The following is a 17,994-nucleotide window of genomic DNA, read 5'->3' on the forward strand; positions in this document are numbered from 1 at the left end:
CGGACAATATAAATATATATACATTATATTATATTTTCCTTGGGTTATATGCTTTAAGATACGATTTAAAAGTTTGATTCAAATAAAGTAAATTAAAATAAATCTTCACAATGACATAAAACAGATGATGCATAAATAATATAATTGCTAAACAGTTATTTTACAGCTACCTGGGTTCAGTTAGTAAAGCACAACTCTTCTCACCTCTCAGCAGCACGGCAGTGTGGAGCAGGAAGTCATTCTCAGGTTTCTCCACCAGGGGGAGCTGACGTCACCTGTCAGGTAACTCTCCTGTCCGACATGAAGAGTGCAGGACTTCCTCTGACGTGTTGTGGAGTGTGAGCACACAGCGGCATCAGATTTAAATAATCAAGTAAAGTACAAGTGCCTCAAATTTGGACTTAAGTACAGTACTTGAGTAAATGTACTCAGTTACATTCCACCTCAGCAGTACAGGTGTGTTTCTGTCACTGTGTCTCACCGGAGGTAAAGTGAGGAACATTCCACATTCCACCAAAAACACAGAAGGCTGGGTTGAATTATTGTTTCAGGTAGATTCCATGTTCCTGTATGGAGGACAAGAGCTGCCACAAAAGAGATTCTATGAATAATTAAGTAAATAAATAAATATCCCATTAACTGTACAATAAATAAAAATAAATGTAGGCATTGATTAATTGATTTTGATCATAAATAAATAATATGCCATTAAATCTACCAAAGAAATGAAAAATAAATGTAAGCATGAATTTATAACATAAAACATGACATAAATTGATGTTTCCTTTTTTTTTTTTTTTACTTTTAATCTTTTTTGCACTTTTTACATTTAATTTTCAATTTATTTTTAAGTGATATTTTCATTTCACATTTCCCCCCTAATTTATTGACCTAAACTTATTTATGATTTTATTAATGAATTAATGCCTACATTTATATTTAATATTATTTTTGGTACATTTATTTATTGAGTCATTTGTTTTTGATTTTGGCAGCTTCTGTCAAGTTTTCTGACTAAAATATAGGTTTTATTTAATTGTTAAATTCTAACTTTGTCCTCACATTACACTGTTTTTCTTGTAAAGTTTTAATGTTAATATTCCAACTTTCTTATTTCAAAATGTTAGAACTTTTGTTTCTTGTACAGTCACAAACCACCCGTGTAGTTTATCGTTAATCGACACCCAGCTCAGCACAGACTCTCTGAAATTTAGAAATGTTGCTTTGTGAATTAAAATAAGGACTTTCAGTCTAGTTAATTCAGTCAGTAATAGCTCTCATGGCGACGTTCTGACTGATAAATCGTTGAAACATCTTTGTTGAATCGTTAAATTTGAGCCAGCTCCATCTTCACTGCAGGTTCTTTACTCTCAGATAGAGACCTTTGATTTTAAAACATTTTTAATGATCGACTTTGGAATAAAAAGAATCCAGTGTCTCAGTGAATATCAAACATCATAGTGTGAATTATTTCAGACGGCAGTGGAGAGCTTCCTGTGGGCACAGTATGATGAAGGATCTATGATGTCATATATTCATCATGAAGGAGGCGGAGCTTCAGCAGGTTGACATGAAGAAGAGGACTCATCAGATCGTCTCTCCGATGTGAAGCTGCGTCACAAACATTTTACTCTGGAGGTGTTTTTTTTAACTTTTAATTATTTTTTACACCTTTTAAAACGAACAACGTTGAAACGACTAAAACTTTTTACAAAATGCTAAAATAAAATAAATGTTCTATCTACAAACACGTCTTTGAAGAGTAACCCCCCCCCCCGCCTCATTACAGCTGACTGACTCTACACATCTCAGTCACAGATCGATAATTAAACCTCGACACAAATGAACCTGAACTCGTCCTGAGCTGTGACTACGTCTCAACACCAACATCAATATTTACACATCAGAAACAGATTATTGATCACCTCACAAACACTCTTCTCCTAAACAACTGCAGAGTCCATGTCTATTAAAATAAAGAAGGAAACATCAGTCTGTGTGAACTTCCTGCCGCCGCTCAGCACACAGCCACAGACACATCTGGAAACATTTCTGCTTCCTGGATTCTAAAACCCAGCAGGTGAGCTCCTGACGAGGACCAATCAGGTGAGTCTTTTTTTAAATGTTTTTTTTTCTTTCTCTTGGAAGAACCAGAACTGTGGGCTTCAGAGTGAAGTCTCTAGGCTGTGCAGAGGGCTCCCGGGACACGGAGGCAGCCCCGCTGAGTTGGGCGGACCAAGACCAGGCAGCTGGACAATGCGTTCCATGGTGTTGTTCTGATTGGGTGAGGACGGGAGAGGCGGCAGGGTGGACAGCCCGGTCAGTGGCGGCGGCAGGACAAGGGAGTTTCGTTTGATTGGAGCGTCGTCCTCGCAATCGACCTCGTCGATCAGGGGGATCTGAGGCACCGAGTCCTCGATGCGGAACTCAGGGTGGCTCATGAAGCTATGGATGGAGCTGCGAGACTCAGGCGTCTCCAGACCCTCGTAGGGAGACACGCTGTCTCTGAAGGCGTTCACAACACGAATCTGAAAGAGGAGGAAACAGTCGGAGTTTAGTGTTAATGGAAAATTCTGGTCGTTTTTCTTTTGGGGACTTTCCTTTGTGACTCACAGCGGGAGATTTAAAGAGTAGCTGATAGCAGTTAGCGTCTAACTCAAAGAAGAGCAGCAGCTGAAAATGTCCACAAATTGGAAAAACAATGAGGTCCCGGAGCTCCTTACCCTCTGAGCAGAGGACGAGATCAGCCGCCGTATAAAAGGGACGGTAAATTATTGTTATTGACATGTGATGTCACTGTTATTGTTTCTAAAGAGCTGCTGATGTGTATGATGTATGTCACACTGACGTTGTTGTGTTACGTCACACCCTTCAGGACTCCTTTGATTCTGTGATGCCGAGATTTTGTTAATTTGGTCATTTTCCTTGATATCTGTTCTAAGCAGACGATGTAGTTTTTCTTTTTGACCATTTTAGTTGTGCTTATTGATATTTCCTTCTTTGCTGTGCTTAAATTAATTCCTCCTCATAATTATGTTGTATCTATATTTCACATACAGTGCCTGTTAGCAGGAAAAATCGATCTGTTCTGCGCATCACGCCATGGCTCTGTCAAAACGCTGTGCTGCGTCTGCTAGAATTACAGGAGCTGCCTGACTGTACTGAGAGCACTTTTCTAGTTCTATCTGATTTGATTACCACGTAATTTAACTTTTTAAAGGACCTGCAGGCCACAATGTCCATGTACAGTACATACAGTACGTATACAAACTAAAGCAGTAACAAACCACGCTGGTGAATCTGGCGGCTGATATTTTATCCAGTTTGATCTCAACATGATGATGACAGTTCATCATTTCTTGTTACACAATTGAGAAATACTCATCAACTAAAATTTAATTCAACTTAAATTTCTTCTCTGTAGAACTGCGGCAGAGGCAGGAGCCAGAAAACTGCCTGTGTGAACATGTGTGAGCGCAGTTTCAGTCAGCTGTTGAACACTACGGGTTTACTGGGACATGTTGTCTTGTAGGTCGGTCCTCTGCTGGCTGTCTGTTGATTCAGCTCCTGATCTGTGAACTCTGCCTCTAATTCAACCATCAAAGTGAAGTGACAGTCCACTGGATAACCACTACACTGCAGTTAGTTCTGTTGACTCTCCATAGAAGATTAGAATAAATAAATCCTCTGCCTCACAGATGGAAACAAACCGCAGCTGTCTGGCTTTGAAGTAGGCCCCTCTGCCATTAGCTGCAGTACTTAATCCAGTGGATTACTTTTTTAAACTTCCTGTTCACTTTTGTTTGGACTCAGAAACAAACATTTGAAGTGATTTATGTAAAACTGATGTATATGTGGAACGATTTCAGGAGGCTCATCCTGCTTGTTTTGATAAACGTTTCCTGAATCTCTTCCACTGAGGTGGAGAGTCTGAACACGTCGTCACAGTGGACACTGTTATGTGACAGGACCCAGGTGGAGGTGAAACCATACCTGTGTCGAGATGCGGTTGAGGCCGCGGCACCAGAGCACCTGGCCCCTCTTCAGCTCCATCTCAGCGTGGTCTATCTCGTCCAGGTCCTTCATTTCCTCCAGCTCCTCCTCAGGGATCTCCTCCTGCTGCGTGCCGTGACCCGCTGTCTTCAGGAACTTGAGCCAGCTAGTGGGAACACTGGACACCAGCTAAGAGGTGGACCGACATAAACATGACACAGTCAGTCAGACACAACAGCAGCACTTCCTGTTTCTCAACACCTCTGTTTTTTTTTTTTTTTTAAAGATTATTTTTGTAGGCTTTTTGCCTTTAATGACAGGACAGAGAGTGAAATGGGGACAGAGAGAGAGAGTGGGGACTGACATGCAGCAAAGGGCCGTGAGTCAGATTCGAAACCGCAGCCGCTGCAGCGAGGCAATGCCTCTTTACATGGGGCGCCGGCACTATCCACTACGCTACCGACGCCCCATCTCAACACCTCTGTGACCTGAACATGTTTACATGTTGAGACCACCTGAAGAGGACCTGGTTATTATCTCTAACTTCCTGTTTCATATATTTGATCCTGTCACAGTTTTAATTTGTTGATGATGTAAACTCTGACTGACTCCCATCGCTGCTACTTTCAGCTGTTTGGATCACTGTTGCAGCCTTTAAGGAAACGCTCTAACAGTTACAACATGTAAACAAACCATGCACCGATCAGCTGTGTGCCAATGATCAGACTGGAGACAACTCTTTCCCTAGACTCACAAGTCAGTCTTTAGACGCTTTGCTTAACTAAAGACTGATGACTTTCTCCCTGNCAAAAATGCAAGAGGCGTTGCTTTGTTGCCGGCCGTTTTCTCCGGTGTGTTAAACACACTTTAGAAAGGAGTGTCCCCAGACTATCAGAAGCCGGAGATCTCTGATTGTCTGGTGGCGAGACTACTCTTTCCCTGCCACTTATGAGATTTTCCAGCAATCTGTGTTTTCACTGCTATAAGACAGGAGGTGCTGTTACACATCTTGTGAAATAGAGCAGCACTGCTGTGTCCAAAAACAAATGAAGAAGAAGATCCTGCCAGAAACTGGAAGAAGATGTTGCAGCTTGTAAACTGCACGAAAATGCCGAAAGTTAATGGTTGTGCAAGCCGTGGAGATGCTGATGGACAAGACGACCACAGAGGAGACGGAGTCAACAGAACACTGAACGTGACAACATGTTCTGCTGTACCTCAAAGAGAATATTATTTTCATTATTATCATTTATACAATTAAACTGATGTCAGGAAATGAGAACAAAATCTAAATGTGAAATTGATTTTATGAAAACGCACAAATTCAAGTGTTGATAAAAAGAAATGGAATAAAATGTTTTTTTGTGATTAAAAACAGAAGGTCTTCTTTAATTTAATTTATACACTGTTTACATATTCATAGAACAAATTATTCCGTGGCTCTTGAAAGACATACCTTATTTTAGTATTTGTAGTGAAATAAGACAGTATCTTACAGATAACTCCTCATGTCAACTTTATTTCTCGTCCACTGCAGCGCTTTAATTTTTTTTTAAATGAATAGACAAATTTCAGCTCGCAGACAGATGGACGCCTTTTTTCATCAGCGTAAAAAACAAAATGTTGCCGTAGTTGTGCAGATTTATTTTTCTTGAGAGTAACAATGGATTCACACTGGACACGCAAGTGCTGTGAATCGCGACGACTTTCCGTGGAGCGCTGCTCGCTTCCTTTCACTGCCCATGTTAAGCAACTGGGGCTGTTCACGCAGGGAGCACTGCGGGCGGCTCATGATCTGCAGTGATAGTCTGGTCTATTTTTTCCACAAGCCTGAGTGAATCTGTCAAGAAAACACACTGATAATCTATTTAGAACAATATAAAAGATATTCATGATATAAATGATCTGATTATGATAAATGGTCAAAGAGCAGAGGAGCTGAGACGCTTGCTGACCAGTGCAGAGAAATGTGTTTCTGGTGTGAACAACCAGGCGACTGTTGAAGAGGCGGCTGTGCAACTAAACATATCCGGGTGCGTCTGCGTCCACCGTGAACATGATACAACTCTGCCATGTCTCAGCTCGTCATCACAAGAAATGTATTACTACCGCAATACAAGTTGGATTTGGTGCCGTGGCGCCGTCAGCACACGTTGATGATGTAGGCTATTTTTTAATTTGCCAGAACAAAACAACAAAGACCAGTTCAGCCTGTAAATCAAACAGGTTTAAGCTCATACATTGGACTGCACCAGCAAATCCAGAAATCGACCTAGTAGTAAATGTGGGTTTTGAGTTTTTTTGAGGTCATCTCCACCTCCCACCATTTCCTGTCTGCTATCAAAATGATGGTAAAAGTGTCTCACCTGTCCCCACAGGAGGCTGCCGATACCCAGGAAGAAACACCACAGCCACTGCTCAATGGTCAGTCTCACACAGCTGAACGGTTTGCCGCCAAACTGAACGATGACGATCTACAGGAGGGAAGAGAGACGACATCATGCAGGGAATCCATCGTCACTTTACACTGTGAAGCTGACCAGGTGTGACGATCACCTCGCCCTTCACAGGTTACCTGTACGAGGAGGGTTCCCAGGATGATGGAACAGAAGATGGGGTTTTTGAAGACGCCCTCAAACACGTTCCTCTCGCCGTGAATCTTGCGTGCATTTAGCTCGTTAAAGATTTGCATCAGGACAAACGTGTTGAACACGATGGTGTAGTGCTCAGAGGGCGGAGCGTGGAGGGGGGCGTTCCTGCCGCAGTCAATGTCAAACAGCTTCTCACCTGTGAGACGGAGGGTCAAAGACTTATCAGCAGGTAAAGAAATCAACCCAATCTCTCCATGTCTTCATATTAAACTTTATTCACTTACCCTTTCATAATAAATAAACTATTAATTAGTAACAACATTGTAATTACGATTCATGTTTTTTACACTAGTTAAGGGGTTTTTAAGGGGACTTTAAATTGAGTGACTCTGCTTCAGACCATGAAGCTGTGGTGCGTTCACTGACCTAAGAAGAGCAGGGTGAAGATTATGGTGAGCTGGTATACGCCGTGTCCCAGGATGTTCTTCATCATGGTGCGGGAAATAAGCGGCTTTTTGCGACCGTACGGGTTCCTGAGCAGCAGCGACTCGGTTGGCGGCTCAGTGGCAAGAGCCAGTGAAGCGAAGGTATCCATGATGAGGTTGACCCACAACATTTGGACGGCTTTCAGAGGAGAGTCCTGGAAACACACACACAGATCTACTGTCAGCAGAGAAACAAAAGGCGCCATCGACCTTGAGTTTCATGATGTTTACTTCAGAAAACATAGTTACACAACCTCAGACTGAAAATGATCTTTTAAACAGAGTGCTGCAGGAATGAGTCCTAACACCCAGAGTTAAGTTTGTCTTTTATCACTAAGGGTTCCCTCTTCTCCAAGTCAGTGGGTTTCTGGTTAGACGTCTGAAATAAAGTCTGTGGTTGACACAAGAGATTTTAACATTTTGTTGTAACAGCAGGGTGGAGGGTATGCACACCCAAAAACGTGTATGCTGTGTTCACAGTACGAGCGACACAGCAACAGGCTTCAGGTCATTTTCAGTGGAAGCCGGTGACATGAAGCTACAAGCCGATGCCTGATACTGGTGACCTGCTACAAAGAAAAGCACTCCAATGACACTTTGAAGCATCAACCAATAATGTGTGTTTATTTCTAGCTGTGGTCCTGTGTTATTTAGTGCAGTCAGCTGATGCTATGCTAGCTTTATGTGCTGTGATGCCATGGGGCGATGAAATGTCATGTTTAAACTGGGACATCGATCAAAAGCAGAGACCTTTTTGATCAAATACAAACTTGAGAACAAGTAATGATGTAACTAAGTTAACGAGCACCTGAGCAACACTTCAGTGGTGACTTGGCGATAATGTTTCTGGTCACGCTGTTGCTCATAGTGCGAACACAGCATCACAGGTACTGGATCTAAAAATCAGACCAAGGGCCTGTGTCCACGCAACATTTTTTTCTCAGTGCTGACGTCTTTTTTCAGTCGTTTCTAACGAGGAGGGAGTGTCAGAGAAAAAGCGTTGCTCAGTGTCTTTAGTCAGAGCGCTCCTGCTTCTTTGCGCAGCCACTTTGAGTGCACCTAGTTCTACTGAAAATCTCTGAACTTTTCAGAGAGGCGCTGGTGATGTCACTGCGGCTCCTTTCGCTGGGTCACTGTCACAACAAAAACAGAAGAGACCATTTGTGGGAGCAGATCAGCCGGCGGACACTGGATGTGGCGGATGTTGCTGGTGAGTGTTGTGCTTTTATCACTGTACATGTTGTAAGCTTGTTGTTGAATGTGTAGTAAACCCTCTGTTAACGTAGTGTCATGTTGACGTCAATGTCACGACACTGTTGTCATAGAAACAAAACCCACAGGCAGTGTATCATTATGAAAAAGCTCCTAGCAACAATTTGAATTGTGAAACGTTTCAATCTAACAGTGATCTTGGCAGGCTCTGTCAAATCCTGTTGCACGTTGCACAATTAAAATTGCCAGGAGCTTTCAATGTAGTGTGTGAGTGTCCTGTCTCATGCCTTTGTTTTGTTCTACAGCATAAAACACATCAGGACATATTAGGGGTGTCACGACACATCGATCAATTCAATGATCCACGATCCCAATTTTGAAGTTTTCTATGTGTCTTAAAAAGTCGGTTGCTCACAAGTGGCTAATTAAGCCTACACGGCAAGTTGAACACCTGAGCTAATCTTCATCATCAGGATGGTGGGAGTGATATGGACAAAATACCTTCACATGACCTTCATTACTTTTTGATTCAAATGTTGCCAAACTCTGATTGGCACATGAAAATTAGTGACATCACCTTTATTCTAACTGAATGTAATTGATCTAAAAGCAGTAAAACCTGCATGCTGCTAGTCTGAGCTGTCCATGTGAGGACAGAGTCTCTAAGCCAGGAGCCACAAGAGGGCTGCACCATGAAGTTCAAGAGTCAGGTTCTCCTCGTCTGAGCAGGCTCCACAAACACTAATGCCTCAGTCAGAGATAACAGGTACCACAAACGTGATTATCAGCTTGCTCTGTTTACCCAGGTGTTCCTTTGAAGGCACTGTGCATGTTCATATACAACCAGTTAAATGACTCAGCGTTTTCAGCACATCATTTGAAGATCATTGATCACGTGTCGTCTACTTCCGCCTTTGAAGAATATTAAAAAAGTGTCACAGTAAAAAGCAACACTGGTGCTTAGACTAAAGTGAGAGAGGAGTGATGTCATAAAATTACTAACTGTGATTTCACAAGTGAATGTGTTTATTTTACTGCTCTGTTTATTTCTAACATGACAGCTGCACATCTTACAGCTCTTAAACTTTATAATTGATGCAGCAGTTTTAAATGTTGTACACAAGAACTGCATTTACATATACTGACACTGTCCCAGTGGAAATCACTGTAGTTTTACTGATTGGATATCATCTGTGATAAATACCAGTCGACTATTTAATGTTGTATCAGCTGTAACTTCAGCAAATCAGGATCAAACATCAAAACATAATTCTAAGTGGTAACATTATGGTATGCTTTGAAGGAACTGTGCTGTATTTCATATGCAAGTAAACATCATCCTGATTAATAACAACATTTGACTGTGATAGATACAGTGAGCACTACTGTAACTGCATGGCTACGTACGGTCGCATTTATGTAGCGTTACAGCTCAAGTTGGGTAAGGTGCATTTATAACGCATTATCTCAGCTGAGAATCTGTTTCACTCATAATCTGACATTAACTATAGAGTGACGCTACTCGAATCAGCTGTGAAAGTTGAGTTTTAGCTGATTTTAACGTGAAACTCGGAACATAAACTGGTCCTGACCAGGTTAGATCTGCAGCATCATCTTGTTACCATGGTGATCTAGCCAGGTTAAAAGAGAGCCGTCTTCGTAGACTCAACATACCCCGCTAAGCCACTAATCTCGCTGCGTGGTGCAGCCCTCTGGTGTTTTGGTTGTGAGGATGGAAACACCTGGCGACACAAATGAACTCCAGCATTAATGGATATTTATCTGACACCTTTCTCAGTCACCACTGTCACTTGGACTGTCAAACACTGCTGTTAATTGGTCCACCCCTAATGCAGGTATCAGCGGTGTCAGGTGGCTCTGACCTGGGTTATACAGGCTCCGGTGAACGCCACAATGACGGCGACGATGTTAACTGTCAGCTGGAACTGCAGGAACTTGGAGATGCTGTCGTACACGTTCCTGCCCCACATCACAGCCTTCACGATACTGCTGAAGTTGTCGTCTGTGAGGATGATGTCAGATGCTTCCTTTGCCACATCCGTTCCTGCAATGCCCTGCAGAACACACAGCACATAGGTTAGTTAACACAAACCTTATACTAAACCTGGCTGTGACCCCGGGCCTGGACCAGGGCTGCTACATGGGGGGGGTCAGGACTCAGCATCACACACAGATGAAAAAAGGCACAATCCGGTGCGTAACGCCACCAGACAGCAACGTAATTTAAGGAACTTAAAGGTCCCTTTAGGGCAGGTGGGAGGGGTGGTGGATGGGTCCAACAATCAGTGGACTTTCACTCAGGGGGCCAGTGTTCGCTTCCTGTGTGACTGTTGTGCCCAACCTTTGATGTATTTTTCTAAACCTGACCATGTGCTTTTGTTGCAGAAGAAAATAAACGTAGACACGAGGTGTTTTACCAATATTTAAGTTTGTTTTGAAAAAGACTGCATGCATCTAACGAGCAGGGACTGTGCATCCTGTGAGAATGGAAGTGTATTTTTTTTTTTTAAAGATATTTTTGGGGCATTTTGCCTTTAATGGACACGGCAGGTGGGTGACATGCAGCAGGGGGCCACAGGCTGGATTCGAACCCGGGCCGCTGCAGCAATAGCCTTGTACATGGGGCGCCTGCTCTACCCACTAAGCCACCGACGCCCCAGAATGGAAGTGTATTTTGAAAAGACATTATTCACGTTACTAGCGTGAATTAACACAATGTCCTGATACCTAGCATGTTATGTGTATATGTGAAAGAAAAACTGACCAAACCAGGATTTGACGAGTTGGGGGTGAGAACATGTTGGCTGTCAGCCTACATGTGAGGGACATGATGAGATCATTTAAATGCTCCTCACACATCTCTGTGTGGTGCGACACACATCTCTCAAGTTGCGATGACTGACAGTAGACGCCCACATGTTTTGACACTCGAACACAGACTGTATAAAAAGACTGACGACATGACATCTTCCCAAAAGTAAAGACAAAACATGAGCAGATTGGACGGGTCAAACTAAAAACTCAAAGTACACATCAAATACATTCTTTTTCCAAAGATGGTTCTGTCATTTTAGGTCGTCATTTTTACACTGATGTTTGTTCAAGTGTTTGTTTTAGTTTTAATTAGGTATTTGAAGCTATAAAAAGGGGGGGGGGGGGTTGATGTCATGATTGACAGCTGTGTGTGCCAATCAGTGTGCTCACGATTGGTTGGACGGGTGTATGAATAGAAACTAGTTGCTGGAGGAGATCACTACTGTGCAGACTCTGGCTCCAGATGACAGTGGCAGTACCTGAGATATTTTGGCTTCATTTTTGTACAGTGGGGCAAAGTGAAGATGCCTCATCCATCTTTATAAACAGTCACTGCACTGGACACACAGTTAGGGAATGGGTAGAGAGGACATTAAAGGTCTAAGGGGGCGGGATCACAGCAGAGGACGACAGGAAGTTCAACGTTCATCTCAATATTAGTTTTGTTTCTTTTCTTTAAACTTGAAAATGTAGCAAATTAATATAAACTTAATATCTGAATATTTTATTACATATTAAACATTTTACAGGTAAGTTCAATCAATCAATTGCTTTGTCACATGAAATCATAAAATATAATTTTAGTGAAATGTAGTTGTCAGTCGATTTGTTTAATTAAAACAGTGAAATAAGTTCACACCTTCCTGACTTTTCAGATCAGCTGATGAGAACAAGTTCATTGTCATGTGCTGATTACTGTATTTACTGTTTTATAAATAACTCTTAAATGTTACAAAGCACTGTGATGACATCAGCTACAATGGTTACCATGGCAAAGCCAACGTCTGCTTTCTTGAGGGCCGGGCCGTCGTTTGTTCCGTCTCCAGTTACTGCGACAACCTGCCTCTGCTCCAGCACGGTGCTGTCGATGATACCTGATGACAGACAGACACACTGCTGAGACACCGTTATGGACCATAAGGGTCTAAGATACAGTTCAACTCTGCTGAAACTCAGCTTGTCTCTGCTGTGTTTATCACTTTTGTTTTCATGGCTGTGTTTTAATTTTATATCAGGGCTGCTTATACTGGGCCTCTTGTACTAACAAGTGCCGATACATGTTCTCACTCTGAGCATAAAACAAGTGTACACGTAAAATTACCGTCAGATTCATGGCGCTTGATTTTGTTCTTACCACCATGCGTATGTTGGTGATTCAGAATCATTGACAGGTGCGTGCTCGCTATTTGCGATCAGCAGAGTGCCGCACCCCCATTTCTCCATATAAGGAAATGTGTTTGCCCAAAGGTGTGTCATGGAGAAAGTGGGTAAGTTTTTTCTACGCATGTATTAAAGTCTGTGATTCTGGAGAAGGACTGTTGATAATCAAACTCAAAACCCAAACAAAATACATGTGCTCCTTCAGAAGCTCCTCCCACAAAGTTATAGATGCTCATTGTCCAGACAACAACAGTAACAACAGGTGAGCCGACCTAAAAAGCAACGTGGCAGGACCCATAGTCAGACCCCAATAAAAAACATTACACAGACAAACACTTGTAATGCCAAGAGACAGACTTCAGTTCTAAATTTAGAGTACGAACAAATTCAGGTAAGAGAATATTTATAAATCAGATTTGTGCATAAACGTTTGTTGAAGGTTTAAGAACAGATTCATGCGTATGCTCTGTTTATAAGTGAGGCCCATTATGTTTTATTCACCCCTCTAAAGTTTGTTTTCTTTTTATTTTGATGTTTAGACGTGAGAGGGCGCTTTGAAACTGCCTCATGAATAAATTGTGCCGTACAAATACATTTTCCTTTGCCTCACCTGTCTCACTTCTCCCCGTCTCTCTAACCCCTACATCTGTCTGACTGTCTGTCCTGACCTGGTTTAAGTGTTTCTAACCTTTGACCAGAGTGTGCTTGTCTGTCGGAGACGATCTGGCGAGGACTCTCAGCTTTGGCCAAATCTTATCGATGCGTTCCTGCTCAATCTGCAATCCGAGAAAATATGAAGAGTTAGTTGCAAAACCTTTATTTAAATGAGTTTATCAAACTAAGTGCTGCTAGTGTCCCCTGAAGCAGTGGTGAGTGAGCCTACAAGTAGTCACAGAGAATCAGAGGGGTTTGAGAGAAGGTTTCCAGGACAGGAAATAAGAAAAAGACAAAAATCAGACTTATTATTTTCAGATCTTTTAGAATCGGTACAGCGCCAGTAGGAGCTTAAAAGAACTTGACTTGAAGGTGGAGCTAGAGGAAAAGTCATGGGGTCATCAAATAAAATCGACAAAGGACTTAAGGCCCCGTTTACGACGGACAGTGCTGTCCTTTGGTCCAGTCTGTGTTTGTCTGACCTCTCCCAGCTCGTTGCGGATCCGGCGGTTAAACTCCTTGCCCTCCATACAGATGAAGTCGTCTCCAGGTTGCAGGATGCCACATTTGCTGGCGATGGCTCGGGCAGTGTTGATGTTGTCTCCAGTCACCATGCGGACAGTGATCCCGGCCCGCTGGCACTTTCTAATGGCGTCTGGCACCTGAAACAGTTATAATAAGCTCATGGTCATCAAGCTTTCATCACTCCTCCATCAGACACCTCTGGAGGTCTCCCAGTATCAGCACAGATAGAAGTCAGATTTATTTCACTCCTCTGAGATGCTTAATTAAATACAGGCTGTGATTTTACCAGTGAAAAAGCCTTGTGAAGTACTTTTACATCAGACACTTAAAATAAGAATGGACTACACAGTTTCAGGGAACTCTTCTTCAGATGTTCTGTAAGTAGTGACTCGCACTGTGTGTATCTTTACTGAGACCTGCTGCTGTACCTCAGGTCGCACAGGGTCCTCAATGCCAACTACGCCGATGCAGGTGAGGCCGGTGAGGATGTGGGCCTCGTCTTCCCAGTCAGGCTCTCCATCAGAAGCGGGGAAGTCTCTGTAGGCGAGGCAGATGGTCCTTAGGCCCTCTGACGCCATCGGCTCAATCACCTTCTTCACCAAGTCATCTCGGTCCCGAGGCTTGAAGCCTTTGGCCTGGCCGTCGGCAATCAGGATCTTACAGCACCTGGAACCAGAGGAAAGAGTCACGTGATCATTATCTAACTGAGCACAGAGCTGTGCGAGCACCGGCTGGTAAACCTACTTCCTGAGCAGGATCTCAGAGGCCCCCTTGCTGAACATTCGGTAGCTGCCATCATGGTTCTTGAGCACGGTGCTCATGGACTTCCTCACAGAGTTGAAGGTGTAGACCTTAAACAGTTTCTCCTCTGGGATTTCGTTGCGAATCGTCTGGTAATCTCGGCGCAGGTCGAGGGAGAATCCCAGTAAGGCACATTCCGTCTTGTTTCCAACCTGGCGAGGCAGTCCGCCCTCCTTCTCTGGAGGCTGGGGGAAGCAGCAGCAGCAGAGAGGAGGTGAAATCACAGCACCGATTTTAGTTTTTCATGACAAATCAGCTTCTTTACATCGTGTGGGATCTGAACTTAAAACTGCAACAACATAACAAAAACATCAACACAACAGCAACGTCAAGACACAACTTTCAACACACGTAACAGGTGACAGTGTTCAGTCTTCAAGGTTAAATGACAACAAGGAAATGTTTATCTTCAACAGCTTTCAGACCAGACTACTGGCTGCGCTCTGTCTGCTTGTTCGGAGTTAAGCACACTTTGTTCAGGTAGAAGATTTTAACTGCTTATTAGGCTCTTTATGGATCCAGATTATATTTAATTACTCTCCCCTTAACAAACTGTGCAGGGTTCCTTCAGCTAAAGTAAGTTAAAAAAAACATCAACTGACATCAATTAATAAGGGTTAGGGACAATTCCCTGATCTGCGTCCCGTTAATGCAAGAGGCATTCTGGAAAAATAGATGTTACCAATTATTTTGAAATTTTACACACCATAGCAGATAAAATAATTTATGAAATCCTGCTTCCCATGTCTTAGCATTTCTAGACCTTTTTATACTGAGTAAGGCCTTATTTTTAGATGACAAATTCAGTGCCTTTCATGACTTTCCAAGGATCCACAGGAACCCTGAGTGCACCAGGGCTGACCTGAATACTTTGAAACTTCGATTGTTGCCATGGTAATCAATGTCCAAATCACTATTTAAATGCTGGGTTTTTTTAAGATTCATACATGCAATAGCCAAAAAATACCAAATATCCCCCAAAAATCAAGACATACTTATTCAACATTATTTATTTTTTAGTTATTTCTCTATTCTATGTTGTATTGTATTATGTATTAGTGACTGTTTTGTCACTCTGACTCTCTCTCACCTAACGTCAGTCACTACTGAAACTGGGACAGTTTGACCACACGTGACAGGCCCACAGATTCGCTATAAGGATGTTGAAAAAATGACCCCCAAAAAGTCAAGGGCCAGATACACCAAAGGAAACTGGCATATACGTAACAAACCTACAACAAACAGCTTAGCCGTCTGGCAAAGTATCCTTTATTCTAGCCATTATCTCTCATGTGTGACGTGCTTGCTAACAAAGTCCTTTAAGGAATAGTTCCAATTTTTTGAAGTGGGGTTGTATGGGGTACAAAAACTATTTTGGCGACTAAAAAAAGTCCCACCTAAAAAGATCTTTATGAGTTTAAGTGATGCTATATTTAAATAATTTCACTGCTTTATCTTGATGTCAGACAGTGATTTGCAACGGGAAAATGAAGCCCTTTCATTGTTCTCTTCAAAGCCAGACTCCATTGAGAAAAACAGTGATTTAACATATCTGAACACAGGAGCTGCTTTAATCAGTTATTTTGTTTATTCAGTTGTGTGACTTGGGTTTGAAAGGGTTCGATCAGATTCACCAAAGTCACATAATAACACAAACTAACTAACTGATCAAGGCAGCAGTAGACCAGCAGCTTCTGTGCTCAGTGAGCTAGATTTGGAACTGAAGCTGTTAACAGCTTTCCTGTCAGGATGGGTTGTCTGACAGAAAGGTAAAACAGTAAAAAAAAAAAACCAACTCTCAATATAGTGCACACACTTAAACTGGTATTGATTTATTTAGGTGTGACTTTTTAGGTGGCTAAAATACAGCACAATGCTTAGCTTCCATGTCAAACTCAAGCCTGCTTCTCCAAACTGAGGACGTGCCAATTGACATATACTGTGTGTAATACACTGACTGTTATAAACTGATGATTCAAAAAAGTCAGACTTTTCTTACCGAAACAGCCTGAGCTTCAGATGAACAGTACTCATAATAAATACACCACCATAATTTAAATAACCAATACATTAATCAGTCAATGCCTCGGGCCGTGTGTGTATCCCATGTGTGTATAATGTACACAGCCAGTGTCAACGACCGCTTGCTGTCCAACATGACACACCGTTAAGATGAAGGCCAACATGTCAGCAGCTGTGGGGATGTAAATGAGACGGACTCGGTGAGGATGAAGGACTGTTGTCACCCAGTCCGCTGACAGTTTGTAACAGACTTGGCCAGCTGACTTCCTTACAAGCTAATTGGCTGTTAAAACAGGTGATGTGTCCTGCGTTCTAAACCAGGCCCTGGCAACTTGACAAGCTGAGTCGCAGGTGACACCATCAGCCGGCTTGAGTCGAGCTCAGACCGGACAGTTCACACTGCTGCAACTTTTCTCTGCAACATTCTAAAATGGTTTGATCTCATCATGAATCTTTGGTCTGAGCGGGGCTTCAGTCGATCCTGAGAAGGACCCAAACGTCAGGTTCAGAACCACTGTTAGACTAAACAATTAATCAGTTACTCCAGAAAATAATCGTCAGACTAATTAAACCATGTTGTATCATGACTGTTTGTGCTCTGATCTGTGCAGTGGATCCAGGAGGCAGTGATCAGTCCTGAGCTGCTGTGGCAAGTCTCCAAACCAACCTGCTCTCTCAGCCAAATGCTTAACTCACAGAGCTTCCTGAATGGATGGTTATTTTTACAGCTCACCATAACCTTGCTGGTATAGGCGCAGTTGACCCCGATGCCCCGGATGAGCAGGTCCATAACAGTGGCAGGGATCTGTTCTGGTTGCGGCAACTTTTTGTAGTAGCGTCCTGAGATGTAGGCCTGCACCACGGTCATGCGGTTCATAGTGAGGGTGCCCGTCTTGTCGGAGCAGATGGCCGTGGCGTTGCCCATTGTTTCACAGGCGTCCAGGTGGCGGACCAGGTTGTTGTCCTTCATCATTTTCTGACAAAAGAGGAAAGCAGCGTTAGCTGAGTCTGAGCTCTTTATTCAGAATTCACTAAAACATTTACAGAAGGAAGGGTGTTTGATCCAGCGTCATCTGGAGAGGGTCAAATTGGCCTATTGGTACTTTTAGAGAAGGTCACTGTTCTGACTAAGGGGGCACTAAACAATAATCTAAAAACTGTACACCCACTGAGTGCTAAAGTAACATTTAAATAACATCAGAACTATTATTCGACACATCAGATGAGATGTCAGATTTGATTGGACTCATCTAATGTCAGTTTTTATGAAATCATATAGAATAGGAAAAAGAAAAGAACATGACCAGACTGAAGGTGTTCAAGCTGGCAGGCTGTGGACAAGCTGTATACATTCAGAGAGACGGGCTGTATAATGCTGTTAGGGTTGTCACGATACTAAAATTTCAAACTCGATATCGATACCCAGGAAAATATTCAATACTCGATACCATTTTCGATACAGCAGCAAAAAATTAAGAGGCATGTCATTTTTTAAA

At 42.6% G+C, this 17,994-nt stretch overlaps 1 protein-coding gene across 2 annotated transcripts in view; it reads right to left on the reverse strand.

Annotated features, from left to right (window-relative positions):
- Positions 1-1,504: 1,504 nt before the first annotated feature.
- The window catches only part of LOC126407700 (plasma membrane calcium-transporting ATPase 1-like), a 50,489-nt gene continuing 33,999 nt past the window's right edge, over positions 1,505-17,994 (reverse strand). For both annotated transcript variants that reach the window (XM_050072841.1, XM_050072842.1), the window contains exons 10-21: positions 17,232-17,474; positions 14,420-14,661; positions 14,104-14,341; positions 13,633-13,812; positions 13,185-13,272; positions 12,104-12,210; positions 10,165-10,356; positions 7,011-7,224; positions 6,569-6,780; positions 6,360-6,467; positions 3,994-4,182; positions 1,505-2,528 (exon numbers count right to left, since the gene is read on the reverse strand). In XM_050072841.1, the coding sequence (XP_049928798.1) occupies positions 2,166-2,528; positions 3,994-4,182; positions 6,360-6,467; positions 6,569-6,780; positions 7,011-7,224; positions 10,165-10,356; positions 12,104-12,210; positions 13,185-13,272; positions 13,633-13,812; positions 14,104-14,341; positions 14,420-14,661; positions 17,232-17,474 (2,376 nt within the window). In that variant the 3' untranslated portion in view covers positions 1,505-2,165. The remainder of the gene's footprint in view (positions 2,529-3,993; positions 4,183-6,359; positions 6,468-6,568; positions 6,781-7,010; positions 7,225-10,164; positions 10,357-12,103; positions 12,211-13,184; positions 13,273-13,632; positions 13,813-14,103; positions 14,342-14,419; positions 14,662-17,231; positions 17,475-17,994) is intronic.

This window comes from Epinephelus moara, chromosome 20, assembly GCF_006386435.1.
Source record: "Epinephelus moara isolate mb chromosome 20, YSFRI_EMoa_1.0, whole genome shotgun sequence".
Taxonomy (NCBI): Eukaryota; Metazoa; Chordata; class Actinopteri; order Perciformes; family Serranidae; genus Epinephelus; species Epinephelus moara.